General features: G+C 40.4%; 1 protein-coding gene across 2 annotated transcripts in view; it reads right to left on the bottom strand.

The window, feature by feature from the left end:
• Positions 1 to 11,886: 11,886 nt before the first annotated feature.
• Positions 11,887 to 20,797, bottom strand: part of SUDS3 (SIN3A corepressor complex component SDS3) — a 60,151-nt gene continuing 51,240 nt past the window's right edge. For both annotated transcript variants that reach the window (XM_077462075.1, XM_077462076.1), the window contains 2 exons: positions 14,819 to 14,903; positions 11,887 to 12,751 (listed from right to left, as the gene is read on the bottom strand). In XM_077462075.1, coding sequence (XP_077318201.1) covers positions 12,653 to 12,751; positions 14,819 to 14,903 — 184 coding nt within the window. In that variant the 3' untranslated portion in view covers positions 11,887 to 12,652. The remainder of the gene's footprint in view (positions 12,752 to 14,818; positions 14,904 to 20,797) is intronic.

The raw sequence follows: 20,797 nt of genomic DNA, 5'->3' as shown, positions 1-20,797 counted from the left end.
CAGTTTTAATAAATATATTGTATTAAAGATCTTGACTCCCTGCTGTGCTATTCTGTCCTGTTTAGGATTATTAAAGAACTACACCTATAACATACTTTTTGATGATTGGTCTAGGCAAACGAAACTAAAAGGAATAAAAAAAGAAAAAGAAAAAAGCCAGTACAAAATATAAGTGTAGGTTTAAAAAGTGAACTTACGACATTCAGAAGCATCAGTTAACTAGCTGCCCTCCATCTTCCTCATCTTGGCTGTCTGCCCCAAATTCAAAATGCCTTGTTTATGTCAAAGATCAGCGGAGAATGGGCAGACAGGTTTCAGATTATAGAAATGCAACACGTGTTACAACCAAGGTATGCAGAATACCATCTCTGAACACATCGAACCTAGAATCAGATGGGCTACAGCAGTAGAAGACCACACTGGGTGCCACTCTTGTCAGCTTAGAACAGGAAACCGAGGCTACAATTCACACAGGCTCATTAAAAGTGGACAATATAATACTGGAAAAACGTTGTCTGGTCTGATGAGTCTCTATTTCAGCTGGGACATTCAGGTGGTAGGGTTATTTGGCATAGACAACATGAAAGCATGGATCCATCCTGCCTTATAACGGTTCAGGCTGGTGGTGGTGTAATGGCATGGGGGATATTTTCTTGGCACACTTTGGGCCCCTTAGTACCAAGTCAGCATCATTTAAACACCACGGCCTACCCGAGTATTGCTGCTGACCATGCCCATCCGTTTATGACTACAGTGTACCCATCTTCTGATGGCCACTTCCAGCAGGATAATGCACTATGTCACAAAGCTCAAATCATCTCAAACCGGTTTCTTGAACATAACAATGAGTTCACTGTACTCCAATGGCCTCCACAGTGAACAGATCTCAATCCAATAGAGCACCTTTGGGATGTGGTGGAATGGGAGACTCGCGTCATGGATGTGAAGCCGACAAAACTGCAACTGCGTGATGTTTTGTCAATATGGACTAAAATGCCTAAGGAATGTTTCCAACACCTTGTTGAATCTATGAAGAATTAAGGCAGTTCTGAAGGCAAAAGGGGGTCCAACCTGGTACTAGCAAGGTGTACCTAATAAAGTGGCCGGTCAGTGTATGTATGTACCATAAATTATACACAACATCTTATTGACCCCCAGGGGTTTGCTAAAAGATACAATTCTACTGTATAGATCCCAAGATCCTCCATTAATAAGTATGTAGGACTGGTGCTGAGCTGTAATCATAAATCCCATTGGTATCAAGCAGGCACTTACTTTATAATAGCACTAGGCCTGAAACAACTAATCAACATAACTGATTATAAATCGATAATAAAAATAGTCAACATTTTTCATTTTTGTCTAATTGGCCAGCATACAGAATGCATTTTTGTTTACATGTCAGTACACCATCCATACATGTGTAGTGCTACCCCTGTAGACGTTGGTTATCTCCCACCCTGCACAGCCAGGCACACACATTTTCCATACACTCTGGAGTCAAGAGACAGTTCTTGAAGATATGTCTTTTTTTTATCAGTGGGATTTGAACTTGGATGAGGAAGAGTTAATATGAGATGCCCACTTGATCAGCAGAGCTCTTCAGCTACTCAACCTATATACTGTATACCCAATATATACACACTCCTTTCTTCTACCTCCAGCACAAACTTTCTTGTAGAACTACTACTCTCAGGAGTGGCTAGTACTTTGTGGATGGTCTGACAAGAGCGTATTCAGACCACAGAAAATGCCCTTTGCAAGCAGAGACTGTGGGCCCCTTTGGTGTAGCAAAAATTAGGTCTTTGGTGCTAGCTGTCCTTCTCTGTGGCTACTGCTCCCAGTACCACCTCTTCAGGCTCTGCCAGCCCACCTGGCTGCAGCTGCCCCTTTCTCTAGCCCTCCTGGCTACTTCTCCACAGTCCTCCCAGACTGACTCTGCATCTATCCCAGATTGCTTGCAACTCAGTGCCGCTTAGTCCTCTGACTGTATCACTCACCAGCCCACATGGCTGTTGTCCTCTCCTTGCCCCTCTGTCTCCTGGTCAGGATCCCTCTGTGTGTCATAAAGAGGGATTGCTTCCGCCCCCCCCCCCCCCCCCCCAGACTGGGGAGCTACTCCATACTCCCCCAGCTGGGCTAACCCAGAGTATTTGAGATGGCCTGCCCCCTGCCAACCTTTCTGTTGGGGATTTCTGCGATTAATTGTGTAAAAAAAATAAAAAAAACAAGACCGTTGTGCCTGTGTAACAAATGATTGTCGGGGGCCAGCAGGCATTGGGTCCGCAGTATCTGCCCATTGGCTCCTGCTGTGATTATTCATTCATTCATTCTACATTCACGCCCACTGCCCGGAAATGTTGGATCACGTACAGTGCTACTATTTATTGCGCTATAAACAAGAATAGAGCAACAATTTTGGAAATAAATAAATAATATTTTTAACTTTATCCCCAATTTTAAAAAAAAATGTCCTCAGCAGTTTAAGCCAATATCTATTCTTCTACATATTTTTGGTTAAAAAAAAAAAAAAAAAAAAAAAACACAATAGACGTATATTGTTTGGTTTGGAAAAAAAAGTTATAGTATCTACAAACTATGGGAAAGATTTGTAGCATTTTTACTTTATTTTTTTACTAGTGATGGCGGTGGCACTGGCAGTGAAGGGGTTAACACTAGGGGGGCGATCAAAGGGTTAAATGTGTGTTCTAACTGTATGGGGATAGGACTGACTAGGGCAGAAGACATATCGTTGTTCCTACTTAATAGGAACAAACAACATGTCTCCTCTCCCCTGCCAGAACGGGAATTTGTGCGTTTACACACACAAATCCCTGTGCTGGCTCTTGTGCATGCATGGACGGCAGCAATAACCAGCCATGCACTTTGGGTCCCCTGCTGTGCAGTGGGTGCACATGTGACCACTGGCGGCTCTTAAAGGGAACCTGTACCCCGGGTTTCACGCATGGGTGCCATTCTGCCCCCATAAAAAGATTTGAGCCAGTCAGGAAACGGTTAATATATACAGCTAACACTTTGGCAGAGCCTACCTTTAATAAGAATGTCAATAAAATAGTCAGGGACTACTTAACTACCAGCAACTATTAAGACACACAAACACTTTGGTAAAATATGTGTAATGTACAATATAGTGAGGAGTGGATCATGTAAAATATAGTGTATATGGTCCAGGATTCTATAATGTACAATATAGTGCACAAGTGCGTCATGTACAATATAGTGTAGGAGTCTATTAAGCTGTCCATAGATGGGTTTTTTTTTCTTTCTTGTTTAGCCAGTAGGTTCCTCCATCCACACAAAGTAGGTGAATGGAGGAATCCTTTCCCCACACTTAGGTCAGTCTGTCCCCCAGTATAATCATTCCTCCCCAAATTAATCTGTCCCCCAGGGTAATCCCCACCAAGGTCAGTCTGTCCCCCAGTATAATTCCCCCCCCCCCCCAAGGCAAGTCTGTCTCCAGTATAAATTGTCTCCTCCCCCAAGTCAGTTTGTCCCCCAGAATAATCCTCCCCCCTCCAGGTCAGTTTGTCCCCCACTAGAATACCCCCATATCAATCTGTCCCCCGCTAAAATCCCCCCCAAAGTCAGTTTGTTCCCTAGTAACATCTTCCCCCCCAGTCAATCTGTCCCCCATCCCCCAGTATAATCCCTCCCCCCGGTCAGATTGTCCCCCAGTACAATCCTACACACCCCCCCAGCCAGTCACACTGACCTAGGAAGGTTTTAATGGAGGACAGACTGCCCCCCACTACAATCCCTGCAACAATTTTTTTTTTTTTAGGCCCTACATTAGTTACACAAGTGTTTATCAAATCGCCGTTTTCACTAAAAATACACAAATTATTAAACACACAAACATAACATAACTTACAAAGTGACTGTTAAATTCCTACAAAGGCCTCGTTCACATGGAGAGCACTAAAGTGTATGCCCATGTGAGGGCTGTGTTAATACAGTCTCATTCATGTCAACTGGGACACAATGGCTGCATGGAAACAGTTGCTGCCCTCAATCTGGCATCTGTATGGGTGCATGTGCACAGCCCCGAACACAGACAGTTTTGGCATCAGGGACATGCACCCACCCAGCTGTACAATTGAGAGCAATGGCTCCATCCAGCCACTCCTTCCCAAATTACATGAATGGTGCGGCCTGCACAAGGAGGCAGGGAACAAGGCCTTGCATGGGTGTACAGGTTTCCTACTCATTTATAAACTAAAGGATAGTGTATACTGTGCTTTAGTGATGGATGAACATAGGAGCGATTTGTCACTCACTGTGTTCATTCCCTTCCCCCAGCTCTACATCCTGTACACTACACCAGTCTATTGCCCCAGGAGCAGCTGCAGCCAGTGGGAGGGGAAGGAGAAGAAGCCAGTCAGCGGCTGCAGGATGGACGCATCAGGGGTTCTGTGAAGACGGACACAGTATGGGGGAAGGGGGGAGCCTATTTGTAGAATGATATCCCCCTATGGCTCCTACAAGTGCAGGGAAGCCACAGGTGATCAGTGCTGGGGGGGAATGATTGCTGTTAGGGATAGTGGAAAAGAGGTGGTTTCATGCTTACAATGGTCCTTTATAAGAAGGAGGCCATTTTAGCACAAGAAGAGGGCTACTGCGTGGGCAAGAACACCTGAGGAAGGTCCCAGAAAGGCAGAGAAAATCACAAGGGCAACAAAAAATAGCAACTTCTTGCAAAAGTGGGTGCACAAGGACAAGGAGCGTCAAGCCAAACTGTTATGAAGAGGATATACAAAGGTCTAGCCAAAGTACTAATGGCTAGGTGTCTTGTACATCCAATGGAAAATTTGCCAAATAAGAAATGGTAACAATTTCTAGGAAGGGGTTCTCTATTATCACCTTACGTGAAAACTACCTTACACAGATTAGAGTATTAGGGGGAGCAATCCACATGGCTTTGAGAGAAGGGCACCATAAATGAATGTGCTCTGGGAGCTAGACAACGTTGCAGGATCTACAGACCCCATGTGAAGGCGAACAAGTCCATAAAAGGGGTACTGAGAAAAGGCAATGCGTTGTCTCCTAGCACTAGGTCGGCACAAAAGTTGAAGTTCAATTCTTTTATGGATGCAAGATAAAAAAAAAAAAAAGTTTGTAGAGCTCGTGACTCAGTGATTCTTGACCTTGATATGGATAGAGAACATGTCAAGACACAGGGCAAAGTCTAAGGGTTGTAGTACTGTATAAATCCATGCAATGGAGCTAGTCTCTATGCATAGTGTGGAGTACAGTGCTAGTGCCAGTGACTGGGAATGGAAAAAAACAGGCACTAACTTTCCCAAAAAAAAGTCCAAAAGCAGAACTAAGGGAAATTCTCATGGAGATGCAATAGAAGGGCAACAATGGCACCGTGTTCATGAATATGGTGTCAATAACAGACAAATGAGAAAAATTGATAAATCCTGTTGCGCACAACCTAACTAGAATGACTAGATATAAACTATAGAAAGCTGCTCACATATAAAAGTGTTCTCTACACTCAATAAGGCAAATATGAAGGGGGGTGTTTTATGTGGCGCTAACATATCACTCAATGTGTAATATCAAAACAATACAGATAATATAAATATAAAGAATTATATATAATACATTCATATAGTGCATAAAAAGTATTAAAACTAGTGCAACCCAGTAAAGTGCATACAGTATCAATGCCAATAATGAAGTGCATCAAACATAACAATATGACAAAGTAGAATCAATCAATAAGTTCATGCATAGGTGCAAAATGTGCAAATCGCATAAGAGGTATTTTTTCAAAAAAGCAATCTTAAAAAATTCCGATAAGTTGAAAAATCAGTGCAAAGTGCAAAAAATATATATAAAAATGTAAACAGCCCACTCAAAAACATGTGCAATCAGTTCAACAGAGGATGATATCCATGCAAAGTGAATAGTGAGTGAGATATACACCGTTCCTTAAACCTTCAGTGCTTTAGGTGCACCCCTTGTTTCCCCCAGCCTCTCAAGTTGAAGTTGTTTGTATAAGAGGTGGAAGATTGTTTACCCACCACCCCTCAAGCGTGAGCCGGTCCTTAGGGACCTGTATTAGACGTTGTTTGTATAAGAGGTGGAAGATTGTTTACCCACCACCCCTCAAGCGTGATCCGGTCCTAAGGGACCTGTAGTAGAGGTGAGAGGCTGGGGGAAACAAGGGGTGCACCTAAAGCACTGAAGGTTTAAGGAACGGTGTATATCTCACTCACTATTCACTTTGTATGGAAATCATCATCTGTGGAACTGATTGCACATTTTTGAGTTTTTCAACTTATCTGAATTTTTTAAGATTGCTTTTTTGAAAAAATACCTCTTCTGCGATTTGCACTTTTTGCACCTATGCATGGACTTATTGATTGATTCTACTTTGTAATATTGTTATGTTTGATGCACTTTATTATTGGCATTGATACTGTATGCACTTTACTGGGTTGCACTAGTTTTAATACTTTTTATGCACTATATGAATGTATTATATATAACTCTTTATATTTATATTATCTGTATTGTTTTGATATTACACATTGAGTGATATGTTAGTTAGCGCCACATAAAACACCCCCCTTCATAATAACAGACAAATGTTGCGCTGAAGGGAAAGAAATCTATATGATGATATGAGGTTTAGTCTGTCTTCGGAACAGTACATGGGAAGGTGAGGTTGAGGATAGTCAGGTAGGAACCCCCTTCCCACATAAGCCTCCTCAATGTATTCCTCAAGGAAACTTCCAAAGAAATGTTGTCCCTTCAAATGGCATTTGGAAAATGTACATTTTATGGGGCATTTTGCCAACTAGGCTTCAAGCCATAAGATTCTGCACATATAAATAGAAAGAAAGACCATTTAGATCTGACAGATTACATTCTCCACAATGTCTACACAGAACAGCAGCTCTAAGAGCAAGATCTGTAATTTTGCAGCGAGATTGGGAACTTCTAAAACTGGAGCAAATTCATTATTGTTTTCTCCAATTTAGTTTGCCATGGTCTGGGCAATCAACAAGGTAGAAATAGCCAGTTGCAACTGAGTCCTTAAAAGAAGGAATAACAGCAATTGAAACAGATTGATTATTTAGTGTGAGAATGGTTGGATCCACAGTGGGAACAGTCAGTCAATCTCTTCTTGAACTTCCCTTTCATAGGGTACAAGATATTACAATTTACAGGAGAGAATAGCCCCTCTGAGTTGGACCTATCATTATATTACACAGCTTGATCCAGATAGTATTAGACATAGCTATACCGGGACTGCAAAGCACTGCTTCAACCGTCAGTTGAGCCACAGTAGCCATCATGTGGTGAAAAGTTGAAGTAGTTCTGGTAGTGAAAAAATGATTTGCCACTTCCACTCAATAGTCAGCATTCACCTTTACCTTCTGCAAGTAGAAGTGCACTAGGCAGTTAAGGTTGACACGACTGACGATAACCAAGGGGTGGGGTGGCAGAAAAGCATTTTTAGGTGTTAGTACCCAGCGATTCCAAAAGTGGGGATAGCCAGACATAGTGGCAGAGAACTCTTCCTTCAGACATCAAATAAAAATAAAAAATAGTGCGCTAATGCAGCTTATACATATATGCAAAATTAGAAAAAAATGCCACTAACAGTAGCATAAGCAATAGAAATAATTGAATGAGCGATGAAATAATTCAAGTCAAAAAACGTCCCACACAATGGTACCAGGTCTAGGATGCTTCCTTAGACACTTTACTTCAACATGTGCAACGTAGTGAAATCAATTCAGTGATATGTAACCACTACCGCCACCTCCAGGTGAATTGGCAGCTCACCTTAGGAAAAGACACCTTGGGTCTAATCAAGCCATTTATTTTAATAGTCTTTAGTAATCCACAAGGGAAACACTGCTGTATAATTAATCCTTTGCGTCTTCTCAAATACACTGGAACCACTGCTTGTCTGAAGTTACACAGGGCAGAAAGAAGACTTTCATTACGCAAAATTGTTAAAATAAATGAGTTATTAAATATAAAAATGCCCACTCACATAGCCATCATCTTGTATAATGCCTAAAATGATCACACAATGAGCGGCTCACCGCCTCACTGCTTCTACCGTTTTTTTCGAGACACTGGAATTGACGTCACCGGCTTCTCCCAGCGCGTTGCATCACTGATCAGGTGACATCTTCAAGGGATGAAAGTTTTCATTCTGCCCTGAGTTGCTTTTAGTGTATTAGAAGTGAGAAGACACAGAGGATTAATTATACAGTGGTGCTTCCCTTGAGGATTACTAAAGACCATTAAACCAAAAGGCTTGATTAGACCCAAGGGGTCTTCTCCTAAGGTTAACAGCCAATTCACCTGGGAGGTGGTTACATATCACTGAATTGGTTTTACTACATGGCACATGTTGAAGTAAAGTGTCTAAGGAAGGATCCTAGACTTGATATTGTGTGGGACATTTTTTCACTTGAATTTTTTTTTTTTATCACTTATGCGCTATAGTGTGTCAAAGAATTATTTATATTGCTTATGCTACTGCTAGCAGCATTTTGTTTACTAATTTTGGATATATTTTTGCATAGCAGCACTTCAGTATTCTACCCACACTTCTTTCAGACAGGTCACATGTTGCACATCTGTGAAAGATCCTGAATTGGGGCATTGGAGCAGTGTCAGTGTAAGACCTTGGTCTGGACTAAGGGAAGCGCCATCAGCCTAGGAGGTACTTGGAGCTTCCGCAGAGCCCACAGAGGAATTATTGCTATTTGCCTTATGTGCTCCTGCACTCAAATGCCTGTAATCCACCATTGCTAAGTGAGGATCTCATTAAATGTTAGCTTTTGGGTTTAGATATGTTTTAAGTAAATAGAGAACTTGAACACACCTGAAAAAAAAAATTCCAAGGCATCAGATATACCATGGAACACAGTGAAGTCAGTCATCAAGTGGAGAAAATATGGCACAACAGTGACATTACCAAGAACTGGACATCCCTCCAAAATCGATGAAAAGATGAGAAGAAAACCAGTCAGGGAGGCTGCCAAGAGGACTACAGCAACATTAAAGGAGCTGCAGGAATATCTGGCAAGTACTGGCTGTGTGGTACATGTGACAACAATCTCCCGTATTCTTCATTTGTCTGGGCTATGGGGTAGAGTGGCAAGACAGAAGCCTTTTCTTATGACATTCAAGCCTGGCTAAATTTTGCAAAAACACATCTGAAGTCTCCCAAAAGCATGTGGGAAAATGTGTTATGGTCTGATGAAACCAAGGTTTAACTTTTTGGCCATAATTCCAAAAGATATGTTTGGCATAAAAACAATACTGCACATCACCAAAATAACAAAATACCCACAGTGAAGCATGGTGGTGGCAGCATCATGCTTTGGGGCTGTTTTCTGCATCTGAAATAGGGACCTTAGTCAAGGTATAGAGAATTATGAACAGTTCCAAATACCAGTCAATATTGGCAAAAAAAACCTTCAAGCTTCTGCAAAAAATCTGAACATGAAGAGGAACTTCATCTTTCAGCATGACAACGACCCAAAGCATACATCCAAATCAACAAAGGAATGGCTTCACCAGCAGAAGATTAACATTTTGGAATGGCCCAGTCGGAGCCCAGACCTGAATCGGATTGAAAATCTGTGGGGTGAGCTGAAGAGGGCTGTGCATAAGAGATGCCCTCACAATCTGCTGATACTCATACCCAAAAAGACTGAGTGTTGTAATAAAATCAAAAGGTGCTTCAACAAAGTTTAAGGGTGTGCACACATATACGACCATATTTTTTTTTTACTTCCCTCCGCCTAAAAGATTTCAGGTTGTTGTTCAACTGACTTGTACAGTTTATAGGTCACATTAAAAAGGTGGAAAAATTTCTAAAATTATTTATCTTTGCCTCATTTTTTTTACATCACAGAAACCTGACATTTTAACAGGGATGTGTAGACTTTTTATATGCACTGTAGGTATTTGATGGTTAGTATACTATTGGACTGAACAGAGAAGAGCACCCACCTCCTTCTGCATTTGGTGAACTTTGCCCCGATCTCCGAGTGCCCTTCCGAGGAAGGCAGGGTAGCCAATACAGCCGATTTTAAACTTTGGTGTGGCCAAGCAAGATGCATAGCCAAAGTTTGTTAAAATCTTGTGTACTGAGCCAATTTCACTCTTAAGGACCAGCATAAGGAAGATGCACACAGCTTTCTTCTACTTTGCTAAAATCAGTGTATGGGGCCTAAGTACTTATGCACACATGTACCCCTTGTCTGCCCCTTTCCATTTGAGCTAGAGATATAAAAAATAAAAAAAGGACAGGTGGTAGTTGCAGTATGGAAAACCAATGATTCTGCCCTAAAGATAATTCCTGCACAAAAAGTAATTTGCCATAAATGGAGGTCCGAAAACCCAGAGAGAAAATAACTTGCCAGAATACACTTTATTCTGACATTTTTATGAAGTTGTGTATGACGGGATGTATATGTGTAATGAATAGATTTTTATTGAATTTTTTTGGGCCACAGGAAATAAAAGTTGTCTCTGCTCTTTTTCCAGCCCTGTACTTGAACAATATGACTGCTTAAAATTTACGGTGTCACAGAGGGGTGCCCAATGTAAAATGTAGGTGCCAATATGTGTTGGATGGCTTCTGTTTACCTGGTAAAAGCATGATATTATAAACACACGCAGGGTTTTTCAACACAATTTGTCAAATCATTCTGGTGTAGTTAGTTTTGGTCTGCCACAAGTTTATCACCACCCATATATTATGTGTAAAGGACAAACTCTCTGTTCTGCACAAAAAAGAATAGCATCCATCTTCCGACGAGCAATGTGTTTAAATGTCTGTGTATATAAGCCAAAAGTTGACCTTCAGCATCAAAACTTAGCAACAGGAAGCATCACACAATAATTTGATGGTATCCACACTTAAAAGTACTAAAAAGACGGTTCTACCACATGCATAAAGTCATAGGTTCAAAATGATAAAAGCAGCTGTTAAAAATTTTAAAGGCTACTAAACCCTTAACATTCACCTGTGTTCAATTCAAAGCCACTAAACCATCAGCATGCTTGACAAGCAGGCACCTGGAGGAGTCCATACTTGCACATATCTTGCAGAGTGTCTGAGAATCACTGGAAATTCAGGCACTCTATTGTCAAATATTGACTTTTTTTTCATCTGAACTCTGATCCACACTACCACCTTGTGAACCCTGCTATTGGTCAGTTAGGCCAATCATAGTTATGGACCAAAAAAATTTAATAAATTGTGGTACCCAATCTTAACTTGAGAAACTAAAGTTGGTATTCATACAATAGAGCATACCAGGTCTTAGCCCTTGTACACACGGTCGGACATTCCGACAACAAAATCTGTCGGATTTTGTCTGAAACTTGTGTTGCGTACACACGGTCGGACAAAGTTGTTGGAAAATCCAGTCGTATGTAACGTGACAGCGTTATTTCGTTACAACGGGACTACGTTCAGGCTAGTAGCCAATAGCTTTGGTCTAGGAATTTGATCTGAGCATGCGTGGCACTTTGATTGTGTGTAGAGAATTATGTTAGATAGGATCATGGTGTCGGAAAGTTTTATAGCCCAGCTCTAAAATTTGGTCCGATGGAAACAGTCCGATGGAGCCCACACACAGTCGGATTATCCGACAACGCGGTCCGATCAGACATTTCCCTTCGGAATGTCCGACCGTGTGTACAAGGGCTTAGGGCTACCAGGGCACATAAAGGGTACGTGAAGATATGCAGAGTCAACCTCAGGTGACAGCAGAAGGTTTATCATCTTTAAAATGAACACAAATTAATTTTAAAATCTTTTTATGGTCCTTTTTTTAGTACATACAGAATAAACACATAAACAAACACTGAGAATGTAAAATGAATACATTTTAAAGCAGCTTGAGATAAGGTTTACAATAATACATCGACAACTAATAGAAGCAGAGGAATACAAAGAACCAATTTTTCCACAAAAATTCCTGAGATCGTATCTTACTTGAATTATAAATTTATCAGTTTGGTCGTTTGGGCGATTTTAAAAACCGCCAGCACCAAACCTGAAATACAAATGAGCAAGATGCATTGGTTGCAACAATGAAATGAATAATGAATAATATCTAAGATCTTATTCCCTGCCTTTTATTCTGCATCTAAAAGCAGCTGCTTTAGTAAAACAAACATCATAATAAAGTTACAACAAAACGAGTTAAAAAAAAAAAAAAATCTGTTAATTGTAATGTGTTATAGTCACTTTGAGCTTTGTGAGGAGTTGGCTAAAAAATAAAGAATTCATTTATGCAGCAGCACTGAGATTTTGTGAAACAATTCTCTTCGCAGAAGATGCAGTTGACTCTTTGTGCAGCTCAATACTAGAATCCCAAAAAAAAAAAAAAAAAAAAAAAAAAAAAAGCACAAGATCTTCAGGGAAAGATATACTGAAGAATAATGGAATTGTCTATCGCCACAAGTCTTCAGTACCATTGACACTAAAAAGGATTTGAAAACCTCACTATACAAGGTAATGTTCACTGATCATAGTTTGCATTTCAGTCTGTGCCAACTGTCATCCTGATGAAACATGATGTGTCATAAAGGAACTGTCACATTAGAAGACTGGTGAGACCAGTAGGTTTTATGCAGCGGAACGCCTCCGGATAACAAACAAGCCCCTCTGTAGCTGGCCTAGGTAGATCCTCATCTTTGTGCTGTCACTGCTTTTCCTCACCCAAATCTGTCAAGAAAAGTTCAATGAACATAATAAAAAAAAAAAAGGAAACTTGATATGAATACAAGATAGGATATTTTTCTAAATTAAGGAACTGAAAAAACATTACATTCAATAATTAACATACATCTATTGTAAATTGAGAAAGCACCCAATCTGCAGTCTAATAACTAACAAACAATTTCAAACATTACAGTATGAACACATTAACACAATTTTGTATTCATTAACATATCATTAAAGTGATAATAAAGTATTGTTTTTTATTTAAAATAAACATGTTCTACTTACCTGCTCTGTGTAATGGTTTTGCACAAATCAGCCCTGATCCTCTTCTTTTTGGGTCTCACGTCTTTTTGCCCCCCCCCCCCCCCCCCCATCCAGCTTGGTATGGGGGCAGCCAAGCTGAGCTGATGCTCTGTGTGTCAATTTACACACGGAGCTGCGGCTCAGCCACTGCCCCCTCTGTCACGTGACTGGCACATTGGCTGTGATTGACAGCAGCAGGAGCCAATGGCTCTTTCTGCTGCCAAAAGCCAATCAGGAGTGCGAGTCCCCAGAGAGGCAAGGTACTCCTGAACATTGCTGGATCGAGAAGGGGCTCAGGTAAGTATTAGGAGGGGTGCTGCACAAAAGGTTTTTTAACCTTCATGCACATAATGCATGAAGGTAAAAAAAAAAAAACTTGTGTCTTTACAACCACTTTAAAATGTATTTTTAAATGCAAGCAGTTCAAGTACTCAAATTTGACCTGGCATCTGCTTCTTGCAGTCCAATGTAAAGCAAATCTTAGAGACTGTGAGAAGGAGAAGTAGCGCAAGGAGCTGACAGGTCCGCTTTATGAAGACCTAAAGGGTTCACTAGACTCCTAATGTCTCCCCTACATGCTGCCTTAGTACACAGTACTTGAACTACTGCTTACCTGTCCTCAACCTGCCAGCATCTGACAGCTATAAAATTTCAGATAGCTGAGAGCTGGCCCACATGCAGCCGTAAGATTGCTTTAACCCCATAAACGCTATGATATGTGGCTACGTACACATCAACAGCAGTGAAAGGGTTAAAACGTCTTGAATGACAAAATATAAAATATATATATATAAAAAATGTAAAAAAACAAGCAGCAGATAGTATGGAATATGATTTCTATGAAAAAAAAAAAAAAATAGGTGGAGCCAATTAGTCCCAAGTGTTTATACATCAACATTTTTTCTTATATTAAAGTGGAAACTGTGACAGCAAAAGACTCACAGATAGTTAATGGAGCAGGGTAAATTTCCAGTTATCCATTTATACGCACATGGCAGCAGCCACCACAGGTTTGAATGAAAACACGCAGTTCTCACTATCTACTGTGTCAAGTCTGACCTTCAGAAAGGTGTCGCATTCGCTGTCACAACCAGACAGGAATACTACAATTTTAAACTACGGCAGCCCTCAAAGAGGCAAAGATTCTTTTATTCCCCGATTACACCATTCAGTGATTTAGTCCTTGGTTCCCAATTGCGCAGACATAGGCTTGGGACAGGGAGGCGAACAAACACTATTGCTTTACTTCATCAGAAAATATCAGGTCACTAACCAAGATCTACCATTTGGCTGGACTGTATGAACTAAATTACAAATCCTTTAGCAGGTAAAACAGCTCCCATATAGGTTTTCACCTATGTTTAGCAGTTAGCGTGGAATTTAGGATCACAAATGTTAAGATAAGATACAGCCAAACAGGGTATGCAATGTTCAACCAAATCAACCAACCCATTGAATTGCATTAAAAAAGGAGCAAAAAGCACAACCATTGGGTAGTGCTGCAAAGCAGCATGTAAAAGGTCCACTATAAGAAAATACGGACGCCTCCAAACACCTGCATTTTGCAGGTTATATTGTACATGAGAGGGACCACATTTTCCTAATACATACATTGTTTTTTTTTGCTGCTTAGCAGTGCAATACAATAGTTCCACATTCTGTTCCTTATAGCACAAAACTATGAGTCATTTATCTCATAAAAACAATGCACTCCCTATGTGGCTGATAACCTAAATTGAATGCTATTCTCCACTGTACATGTACCTCATTAGTTCCAACTGAACTGATCACACAGCTGATTTTGGTATTGTCCTTTGATTCTAGGTATATTGCTTGACTCTTGTGATACCTAAAAGGAAATAAGAGACAAATAATTATAGTACTGATTGGTTCAGTAAAAGCATGGTCTAGTTATGCCTACTAGTTTCAAAGCATCTTTTATTTGTTTTCTTCTAAGAAAAGCAGGCCCTGTAGAATTAGAAGAGATGCTTTTTGCTGCCATTTTCAAAATAACTATAGTGGTAAAGTACCTGCAAATATTTAGCAAGAATAAATGAATAAATAGTTGCATTACTCTCTAATGATTACACACATTTAATGAAGGCTCTGAAGGGTGTCACAAAGGTTTCAGTACTAAAAGATAATTGTGAATGTTGCCAGTGGCTCTTTTAAACAATGCATTTTGCAACATTCTCTTTTACCGATGAAATGCAAGAAAGTACTAAATCCAGCATTTTTATAATGCGACAGTTAAAATACCACCTGAATATAAAAGAACAAGATTTTTGTATGCACCATATAATTCTTTTTTTGGAGTCCACTGAGGGACATAGGCACTCATATTGTTAGTCAGTTTAGAACTGCCACTTACAAGAGGATTGGACACTGGCAAAAAAACAAAAACAAACTGTAGGCCAACCCAGGGTAATTCCTTTACCCAGCATGCCTCTGTATTTAGCAAGCAGTACCAAAGGGAGTTCTTTTTTTTCTTTTTTCAATACAATATTTAATATTTGTTATTGTTCAATATTCAATACTTATTAATATTTATTATTTCTGACAGGCGGTTTCCATGACTCAGCATCCAGATTTTGTCGTACCAAATATACAAACATATTGCTTCACCCTCTGTAATAGATTTTACGTTCCAGCCCTGGCTTTTGGGAGACTTTTTTTCCTTGAGCTGTTTTTACTTTGCTGTGTCCCCTGGCACGGGGGGGGGGGGGGGGGTAACTTCCAGCCACTGTTTCCCTCCTACAGGGCCACTGCATGCATGTATTTGCCTGTATGTGTTCCCTGGGTGGGATTTACGTTTCGGCCAGCATCTCCTATGCGTCGGCGGCACTCAGACGTCATCGCGCCTGTTGACACGATGATGCCGGTCCGGCAGCGTTTTCTTCTTGGCTACAGCGCTGCCTTTGCTGACACTTGTGTTGGCGAGGGGCGGCGATGACATGCCCTCCTCCTTCCTCATTAGCCTAGGTCTTTCAGCCACTACCTAGTTTCCATCCCTCTGTGGGCGGGATATCAAACCCACAGGGAGTATTTAAACATACAATCAGCTGTTTATATCTGTGGCTCACTTCAAACCTTCTGTGTGGCAGACTGCTTGCTACTTTATATCAGACTGCCGGTAAAGCTTTTTGTTTTACTTTTACACCGTATTGTTAGTCAGGTTGGATTATTAAATTCCTAACTGCAAGGCTACATATATACCCATTATGGGCAGTATTTTGCTCCTTTTTAATAACGAACCTTCATTTTCTGATAACTTCCCTTTATTTAGATTATTTGTATTTGGTTCATTTAACCTGATATTCTATTATACTAACTGGTTCTGCTCTAAATTCTAGATTAAGTTCTTGACTTTTATATACATTTGTCTCTTTAGTTAAATTAGCATTTAAGCTATTCTTAGAGATAGCTCTTTCTTGGAAAAAAAACTCCCTTTTTATTTAACCTTGTAGCCTTTGATAGAGGAATATTACCTAGTATATTTTACTTTCTACCTTATACTTTTTACTATCCACCCAGGGGGTCTATGCCTTTCTAAAACCTGCTCCTTGTGGACACGGCTGCCTCACTGTCTCCACTCCCTTGGGCCGTAGAATTAAAGAGGACAGCTGTCCACTTTGTAGTCCATAGTAGGTGTTACGATTTTCCACTCAACTAGACTACTTACCAATTTCCAATCTGCCAGATCTTATCAGAAATAATGTAAAGCTTGCAATCAAACCACTCCTAGGTCTTTGGAATTCCCTAGCATTACCTGGATGCTGAAGTTCTAGAGCCTCGCTTGGTTTTAATCAATATTTTTCATCTTCTACATTGCCTAGTAAGTGTACTCTAAGCTCTCCCTGCATCCTCTGCTCAAGTTATATATATATATATATATATATATATATATATATATATATATATATATATATATATATATATATATATATATATATATATATATATATATATATATGCTTTGCGTTATATGCCATATTTAACATGTAATTAATACAATTTTTACATATTTGTTAGATATTGCAGTCTCTCTTTGAGATCCCTGAAGAAGGAATTAGACATAGAAATAATAATCCGAAGCATGTTGGATATCAGGAGTATATTGGAGGATGCTCTGACTATTTAGGGTTTTCGGGTTTCTTCCATGTACATCCTGCAAGTTTCTGCATATATTTTGTTGTTTTTTTCTTGTTTTTTCCTTTTCTGTCTTTATTATGATGTACCAATAAAAATAGTTTTATACATTTTTACCGACTACGTCATTAACCCCACCTACAAAGTCCCCTTGGGGCATTTCTCCTTTTTCCATTGGTTCTATATAACTGGGGTGTGGTGGTGTTTTTTTGTTTACCAAGAGGAGTTGGGACCTTTGACAGGAATTCAAATGCCATTAGAACATCCAAAAGGCAGTTCACCTGAAGGGTGGACAAAAACTAACAACCACCAACAGGTGCAAAAAAAAAAGAAGAAGAACAACACGTATAGCCCAAGGATGGCCATACAGAATACAATTTTCTTGTTTAATTTTTCTTTAGATTTACCAAAAGCATATAAAATATGAGCTCAAACCTAAACATTTTTCATTTGTAAGCAATGAGGCAGGCCCTCATACTACAAAGTTGAAGGTAAATCTAAAGGAAATAGAACAAGAAATTTGCATAACATATGGCCAACTTAAGAGTCGCCTGAAGGACCAACACTCAAAACATGACACTGGATGAGGCCAAACCCTCCACTTGCTGCCCAAGACCTGCAAAGAAAGTGACTCCACATGGAGGAAGCGTTGAACCATGGACTAAAATGAATCCCCTAGTAGGAAAAGGGTACCAGAAAAGGAGCCAAAGACAGGCAGCCATCATCCTGAAAGTACCAGGAATGTAGGGACAACACTTTGGATGCAGAGCCCTGCTAAAATAGAAAACAATCAAAGCCAGCCCCAGCTGAGCAGGTCATGGAACCCACTGAGGGGGTGCCAGTTACTACTGTCCAGGGATTGGAGTTCAGTGTGTCTCCTTTGCAAAGCAGAAGCGTCAGTGGGAAGAGGCTTCCTCAATACTGAATGGAAGGTAAAACGTACTGAGAGTGCACCACACTCTACCAAGTAAATGGCGTCAGCACTCAAAATTGGCCCAAGCACGCATATGAGATTGCTTCTAATGTTCAGCCCGATTGGCCTACTCTCAGAGGGAGTCTTCAGAGACTGGGCAAGCACTGAAGCGATGCCAATAGCTCTGGCTGACTTGCTACCTTAATGGGGTCTGGAAAGTGCCCAACATGGAACCCAGTGCAGAAAGTCACTTCCAGGCTGGCACTGAAATGATCAATCCAGCAGGGTCCAGGTATGGCACTCCAAAGCTAGGCTGAGGAAACGCCGATCCAGAAAGCTGCCATGTAGTGACCAGCCCATTCAGAGATGTAAAAAAAGAATCTTGACTGAAGAAAGGTAGATATTTTATTTTTAAGAAGCTATGAAAAATGGTTAGACTTTCTCCTAGTGGAGCTGAAGAAGAAGAAAAAAAACAAAAAAAACAAAAAAAAAAACCATCCACCACCAAGAGCACAATCAAAAAACTGAGGGATGTTGTGCAGAAGAGGGCTTATCCTAGGCTGGTCTGCAAATGTTTGTTTGGCAGTGTCCAATGTAAGTCATTTGTAGGTAATAATATGACCCAACAACACATGATTTTTTTGTGTCCCTAAATGGACAGGAAAGAAAGAAACACAGATTTATACAAGTTTCCTGAATAAAACACGGACATATTTAGATGGTGAAAGGTCCCAGCTGTTTGCAGACACAGTGCCTGATCAGTAACATGACCAGTTTACAAACACTGATAATATATCAACACATTATACAGCTGAGCGTCTGAGAACAATATTTTGCATTGTACAGATGGTCGTTTCCTGCATCCAAAATAAAAGCTGTGTTGGCCACAGTAACCAGATTTTCACTTCTGTCCTTTATGTACCAATATTCAGCTTTGAATTTAGACCCTTTAACCCCTTCCCGCTGACATAACACATATGTGGCCCCACTGTACTGGCCTTTTTTCTGTGGTGCTGCATTTTTTCGTTTCTCCCTTTGTGCTTGGAGCTCGCCACACAGCGTGGCCCCAGTAGAGAGACCAGGTCTCCCCGAGAGCCCCGGGCTCCATACCAATGATCGATAGCCGGACTTCTAAATTCCAGGTCACCTCACTGCTGTGGTGGCCTCTGATTGACTACCACAGTGACCAGTCACAGTGAAGCCCCCCGTGTCTCTATCTCTGGGAATTTTTTTTATCAACAACAAATATGTGGTATCGCTGTGAATGTCAGGAGCAGAATTTATTTTGGGTTGTTCTCTGATGGAAGGTTATGGTAACAAGAAATTTTTAAAGCCAAATAAAAAAATTAAAAAAAAAGTAATTTTTTACTATTTTTGGCCAGTTTTCATTTGACAATAAAAAAAAATTATCCAGGATATATCCAGAACCGTTTACCAACAAATAAAAGCCCAATTTGTCCTGAAAAAAAAACAAACAAAGTAGTTGCACAAAGTAGCTGTGATAAGTACGGTTTTATAAACACATGTCAAAGTTGCAAAACTGTGCCGAGGCATCAAGAATTGTTTTACCCGTAGGTGTGAAGGGTAGATTTCTTCAGTTACACATAGATGTGTGTGAAAAGACACATTCATCTGCTCATCATCATCATCATGTCTGTCACCTTGCACATGGAGGTAAAAGTGACGCAATTTCATCTAATAGTGCAGATGCACCTGCATTTTTCCCCTACGCAGTGCACAGGTATGAATAGGGGCCTATTTAAATAAATGGCAACTGACTTGTCGCGAGTTAACACACGTTGGTAACAAAGATATAAATGAGCTCTAAAACACATTCAAAGGATACCTACACCAAACTTTAAAAAGGAAATGGTTATTTTTCATAATCCAGTTTTGAAAAGAAAACATTGTTAGATTGTAAGCTCTGAGTAGAGCCCTGCGATTGCAACCAGCGTCTGCCTTCATTTTGTAAAGTGCTGCACAAACTGTTGGCACTATAGAAGTCCTGTATAATATTTTTAAAGCTACTATGTATTCAAGGACAACCACAATTAACAAGTAAAACTATCTAAATTAGATATTAAAAAGGTATCTGGGTAACACAGTAGCTGTGCTTAAAGAGACTCTGTCCTTAGAGGAAAATGGGGCCTGCCATTGATGTTCCCTTATCAGCAATGCTAGATTTCTGTCCGTTTCTGTCTTTGTTATATTTCAGACACATTCTTGGAACAAGCATGCTGTAAATGCCCAAAACATTTCAGAACTAATTTACCTTTATACTTGTTCTGGATCAGCGACTCAGCATTGAAGTCAACTTACTGGAATAACAAATCAAGAAATTGGTGCTGTAACCCCTGGATGGCTTATTGGTGTACCAGCAACTGTTACACCCTTCTGACGTAGAGATGACAAAGTGGAGTTCCACCCATTTAAAAGTCAGCAGCTACAAAAATAGTTGCTGCTGACTTTTAATAAACAGACACCCACCTGTCCCATTGTCCAGCGATGTGGGCGCATGAAGCCTTACTCCTCTTCCTCTCCACAGCGCCGGCATTGTGACTGTGGGCGCCCAGCTGTGGCTTCACACCCGGGCGCACGATGCGCATTGTGAATGGCTGGGCAATCTTCTGGGACCTGTGATGTGTCCCAGAAGATTGCAGGGAGGTATGGGGGAGAGGTGA

This window comes from Lithobates pipiens, unplaced genomic scaffold (genome assembly GCF_037356315.1).
Source record: "Lithobates pipiens isolate NorthernLeopardFrog02 unplaced genomic scaffold, aLitPip1_a1.2 Scaffold_3, whole genome shotgun sequence".
NCBI classification, from domain to species: Eukaryota; Metazoa; Chordata; class Amphibia; order Anura; family Ranidae; genus Lithobates; species Lithobates pipiens.
This window is presented reverse-complemented; position numbering and strand designations above follow the sequence as displayed.